This window comes from Anarrhichthys ocellatus, unplaced genomic scaffold, assembly GCF_004355925.1.
Source record: "Anarrhichthys ocellatus isolate YVR2014 unplaced genomic scaffold, GSC_Weel_1.0 scaffold14, whole genome shotgun sequence".
Lineage (NCBI taxonomy): Eukaryota > Metazoa > Chordata > Actinopteri > Perciformes > Anarhichadidae > Anarrhichthys > Anarrhichthys ocellatus.
The window spans coordinates 1,341,356-1,346,996 of NW_022280044.1; the positions used below are offsets into that span (position 1 = coordinate 1,341,356).

At 45.4% G+C, this 5,641-nt stretch overlaps 1 protein-coding gene across 33 annotated transcripts in view; it reads left to right on the forward strand.

Moving 5' to 3' along the window:
* The window catches only part of clasp2 (cytoplasmic linker associated protein 2), a 51,686-nt gene that overhangs the window by 34,490 nt on the left and 11,555 nt on the right, over positions 1-5,641 (forward strand). For 20 of the 33 annotated variants that reach the window (XM_031853991.1, XM_031854004.1, XM_031853992.1 and 17 more), the window contains 6 exons: positions 1,360-1,386; positions 2,761-2,934; positions 3,115-3,159; positions 4,342-4,449; positions 4,794-4,856; positions 5,394-5,500. In XM_031853991.1, the coding sequence (XP_031709851.1) occupies positions 1,360-1,386; positions 2,761-2,934; positions 3,115-3,159; positions 4,342-4,449; positions 4,794-4,856; positions 5,394-5,500 (524 nt within the window). The remainder of the gene's footprint in view (positions 1-1,359; positions 1,387-2,760; positions 2,935-3,114; positions 3,160-4,341; positions 4,450-4,793; positions 4,857-5,393; positions 5,501-5,641) is intronic. The other 13 variants (XM_031853997.1, XM_031854001.1, XM_031854017.1 and 10 more) reach the window with 1 other exon arrangement.

Here is a 5,641-nt window from a genome sequence, read left to right on the forward strand (position 1 = left end):
TGTGTGTGTGTGTGTGTGTGTGTGTGTGTGTGTGTGTGTGTGTGTGTTGTGTGTGTTGTGTGTGTGTGTGTGTGTGTGTCTATCTGTGTACCACAGTGGGAATGGTGGTCCACCTGCTATTGCTCTCATTCTGATCAAGGTGTTTTGTGTAAAGAGGAGTTAGTGTGTGTGTGTGTGTTTTAATGTGTTTTTCTATGCACGTTGTGTCTCATCACTGAGTATGGTGTGGTGGACAGTTTATTTCTGCTGCTCTGGCTGTCGTGTAGGTTATTAAAAAATACTTCAACAGACATTAAGTTACTGAGCTACTGAGCTAGCTACTGTTGCAACACATAAAGCAGGTGTGTGCCTGCGTGCGTGTGTGCGTGTACCTGCTTTCCAAGAGTACTTGCAGCTTAAAGCGTGATGGCGTTGGTCCTGGTTTGAAGTCTAACAGTGGACAGTGATTGGACCACAGCCCACTGCCCACATTACATCTGGACATGTAGAGACCAAATGGAAGGTTTCTGATCAAAGGTTCAAAGCCCAAAATCTCACAACAGACAGACAGGTTACAGTCAGCATTCATTCCGGGGACAACGACTCTGCAGTAGTCCCTGGTGTTTATCGGCTCGATCCGACAAATATTCTATTGTATTAAAAATATAGAAAACACAATAAGTGTGCTCTCTTCAAAGCCACCAGACTCCAATCAAAACAAACTTCATTCAAACGCAACAGAAACCAAATAAAACTCATCAAAACCGTCCTGATTAGTCTTTCCACTGTTCCAACAATAGCCAAGTCTGGTTTGAAAGAAAGACCGAATAAGTAAAATATATATATATATATATATATATATATATAAGAAGTTACCACCGTAACATTTTCACTCTTTATTAACCCTGCATATACGTGCTCATTTTGATGTGCAACTTTTATCACAGAAACAGACGAAACAGCAGCTGAACGGAGGATTTCTACGTGTGTGTATGTGATCGAGTGTGTGGACATTTTTTAAGCACATTTTCCTTTTGAGGCATTTTCTTTTCGTCATTGTGAACAGGCCTCGCTTGATTCATATGCCAGCTGTCCCAACATGCACTGCTTCTCCCAGCCTATCATCTGCAGCTGGTTCAGTGTGTTTGTTTGAGCGACATACTTTTGTTTTCTCTTAAATAAATGGAGCGCTTTAGCTTCGCCTTCATTCTCGATGTGGAACACCGGGGTGCGCTCCCATCGTGCTCTGTGTTCTGACTCCCATGACGCTTTTCTTTTTTTGCGCTAACACCCATAATTCATCTGGTTTAATCTGCTGTTCCTTCCCCCCCTCGCCTCTGCTTCCCCCCCTCCTCTCAACCAATGGGCTTAATGGCTCAGGATCTCAGTCTGCTACCCCTGTTGGTGGTAAGATTACAACACTACTTCTTTTTCTGCTCTTTTTATCCTTACTGCCTCCTCTCTGCTGCCCTGACTTCCCCCCCCTCCTTCACATGCACCCAGAAAAGGTCACTTAAAGCTCCTCCCACTCTGGCATGCTGGGAGTTGTAGTCACAGACTGTTAACTTGGCTGTTCTATGATCATGCTAAACACACCGCTTTGGGAGCCTAGTGTTTCTGCCTAAAAAAAAAAAAAGGACAAACTTCTCTCCTAACTGGAATTCAGTTTCCAAAATATTTGGTTTTAGATCCCAAACAAATAATTCTGAACATTATTTTGTTAAAATTGGCATTTTTAGAATCCACATTGACTTTGTGTATCTGTAAATATAAAGAGATGAGGGAAGAAAGGAAGGTAGAGTTGACTTTAAAATGTAAGAAAGAAACGTCAAAGAGAGGTTCAAGTCTTCTTTCCGCGATAAACGTATGTTCTGTTAAATCACAAGTGGTGATCAAGATAATAGAAACAACGTATTTATTTAGCTCTGTGTCACTAGGTACTAGTACATAGAAGCAGTTCATTCATGTCTTGAGTTTGTGTGTGTGTGTGTGTTTGACTTTAGTTGAGTTTTCCGTGCGTCACTGAGAGAGCGAGAGAGTCTGGTCTGTGTGCTCATTTGTCAGTCATGCTGAAATCAGTTACGGTCCAGCTTAATGCCCTGAAGCTTGTTCCTCAAAAGTCTGTTCACACACATTCAGCACCTCAGAGCAGCTTCTCCTCCACTGTTGTGTCCTCAGGTTGATAGTGATGTGAGTCGTCGTAGAGTTAGCCACACTGTGGGCTTTGCAGTTGGAGACGGGACGACGTGGGGGACGAGAAAATTGAGACCTCTGTCATCAAATGTTATGGATTCATTTTGGACAAAAAAAAAGACGACAGAGCCGTCTGTAAATCATGTCAAAGTGTCACTTTTATCATTCAAATTGAATTGTTAAATGTAAATTTAAATGTTGTAATGTACACATGTGTGACAGATTGTGTACAAATAGGCACCGACACAAAATGTACGTCCCTCTTGGTTTGGCTTTCAAACTCTCCGAGCCCCATCGATCCTCTTTCCAACATCAAACATTGTAACGTTTGCCATTACGTTCTGTGTATTTTTAACATATTGTGGTGAATGTTATTTAAAAAAAAGAGTTTGTAAACTAGTTCCACTAAGTTAAGGGCAGTAGCAACTGTCTTAGTCATCATTTTCACAGTAAGCTCCTCACATCAGAGGGACAACTGCTTCTGTTTCTCTGCAGCTCTCCCTGTTAAGCTCCTCTTGTTGCCCAAGCAAAGCGCTGACTTTATTCCTCCCTGTCTTTTATGTTTTGTCTCTCTGCGTCTCTCTGAAGCCGGCAGTCGCAGCGGCTCCCCGGGTCGTGTGCTGACGAGTACGGCCCTGAGCACCCTGAGCTCAGGGGCCCACCGGGTGCTGGCCGGGTCCAGCGGGGACAAAAACAGACGCAGCCGAATCCCCCGTAGCCAGGGCTGCTCCAGAGACTCCTCCCCCACCCGCCTGTCAGTCGGTAAGCAAATGTGTCTTTTCTGCAACAGCTCAAATGCTATATGATGGTTTGGTTATAAAAACTCAGTGGTCCCTTAGGTACAGCACACACAATCGTCCACTTATCCTTGGATCTCATCTTTTTCTCCCCTCCTGCTCCCTTTCCTCTTTCCTTCCTGCCCCCGGTGCTTCTGTCCTGTAGCTCCTTCCAGCATTAGTTCCATCTACAACGGAGCAAGCAGAGGAGGTAAGGCTCCGACCTCGACCGGACCATCCTGCTATCCATCTTTTAACCTCAAATCCATCTGAAAATCATCCCTCATTCTTTATTCTCCATCCATCACTACAAGTCTCACAATCCCGATCCCTCCATCGAGCCTCGCAGAGCCGACTCCTCTCTAACCTGTCTCTGATTTCATGGCTGCGCTGTTACGGTGACGGGTGCCCATGATCAGCGGATCCTCCCTGTCTTTACTAACCTGTTGTCGGTGGCTGATGACCGGGCCTTCCGGGAGGATCAGTGAAGCTGCATCGGGGCTTTGTAACCCCCCCCCCCCCCGGCAGGCTGCGATTAACCCTGATTGGCTGGGTAGATGCTGACGAACAGAGCAATGAAGGGTGAAGTTGATTGCGATGCTACTGGATGAAAAAAAAAAAAAAAAAAAAGAAGCAGATCCTCCCCTTTTGCCCTTTAAGCCATCCCTCGATCGCTTAATTAATCTCAAATCACTTCCTTCTCTCTTCTGTGTGTTCGTGTGCATTCTGCAGGGTGCACGTGATTATCAGACTTTGTTCGTTTCATTTAAACGTGAGTGCAGCAGACCTGTGCTTCTTTTGGGTGCATCTCAACGAGAACTGACACAATTATGAATCAACATAAAATTAATTTGCAACTGTTTAAGTTACTTTTTTTAACCAAATGTGCCCAAAGTTCACTAGTTCTAGCTCCTGGATTTCTGATTATGAACTAGGAAACTATGATATTGAACCCAAATGTAATATGTGGCAAATCAATTCAAAGAAGTTTTGGGGAACTTTTGTTTGGGGCTTTCAGTATTTGTGGACATTTTATAGACGAGCTGAAACGATCAAACCTTGCACGAAAATCCCAAACAGGAAGTGACTAAAACCTGTTGAGATGCTCCCTGGGAGCCGTTCCACCTGTGCTCTTATTCTCTGTTGTTCTCTCAGTTGGTCACTTTTGCCTCTTCTGTCTTATTCATGTCTTTATCCATGTACCGTCCTCTCTCTCTCCTTTGTCACTGCTCATGTTTGTCTTTCTTCTTTGTCTTTTTCTTGTCTTCTTCGTGTCCCTTCCCCTTCCCCTCTGTGTTCTTACTACCACTTTTCTTCCCTCCGCTGCTCTTCCCCCCCCCACCCTCATCTTTCCCTCTGCTGCGGTGCGGTGTTGTTACCCGGGTGGCGTTAGCTCGGGGCAGTCGTATCCCTCGGCCCAGTATGAGTCAGGGCTGCAGCAGAGAGGCCAGCAGGGAGAGCAGCCGCGACACGAGCCCCATTCGCTCCTTCACTCCCCTCGGTGAGTAGCCAGGAGGGATGACGAGTCAACTCACAATGATCAAAAGAGAACAGAAACCTTTTTGTATACATAAAGTTAGCTCAAAACAACAAAAAAACATAGACTTTTATTTACATTCAGTGTCTGATTTACACTAAATCCCAACAGTGTAAAAAGTTGAGGGTGATTAACATCAGAAAAACAATCACATGCATGTTTTTCAGCCTTTCTTTCCACTCTCACACCTTGTTCGGTCAGTGTTAGGGTCGCGCGTGTGTGTGTGTGTGTGTGTGTGTGTGCGTGTGTGCGTGTGTGCGAGTGTGCGAGTGTTAAACTCTGTATGTGTGTTTTAATCTTGGTTGCAGCATCGCGGAGCTACTCTCGCTCCACCGGAGCTCTCCACACACCTGACGCTTTTGGTGCTGCAGGTGAAGGCTGAGTACATCTGTTTCTCCGTACCTCACCCACCCACCCACGTCACCTTAATGCGTGTTCGCTCACCCGTTTTCTTTTTGTTCTCTTTAGTGCCAAGCATCTTCTCCGACATTATTTGTTTCTTTTCTTGTCCATCAACCTCTTGTGTTTTTTTATGTTTTTTTGTATTCTGCTCCAGGATGTCGAACCTTCCAGTGGAATTGCATGTTTCCGCCCATTCTGCCAGTTTTTACCATTTGTTTTCTTTATTCAGCTCCGCCCCTTTCCTGCAAGGCCGACATGTTCCTCTGTGTATTCTGTCAATCATACTTTCTCCCCCCCAGCAGCACCTGCAATGTCACCTAATAAGTCATCCCATCAACTTACAATGGGAAATGTAGTGCGTGTGGGTTGAGAGTGGATGAGGAGGAGAGTGGCGGCTCATCAGTGGGACGAGTGAGAGAAGGGAGTTAGCAATGTTTGGTGTCAAGTCTAACGTTTGTTCTCTCTTGCTGTCCTTCCACTCTTTCTATCCGTCTGATTCTCTGCAGGATCGGGTTTGGGCATCAGCCAGTCCAGTCGTCTCTCTTCCTCAGTCAGCGCCATGAGGGTCCTCAACACGGGCTCCGACGTAGAAGAGGCTCTCGCAGATGCTCTGGTACGAGAACACGTACAACACGTGTACATAAAAACATATATTAACTCTTCTCACATTCCAGTAAGCTGTCACCATGTGCAGCTCACATCTCCTGGTGTGTGTGTGTGTGTGTGTGTGTGTGTGTGTGTGTGTGTGTGTGTG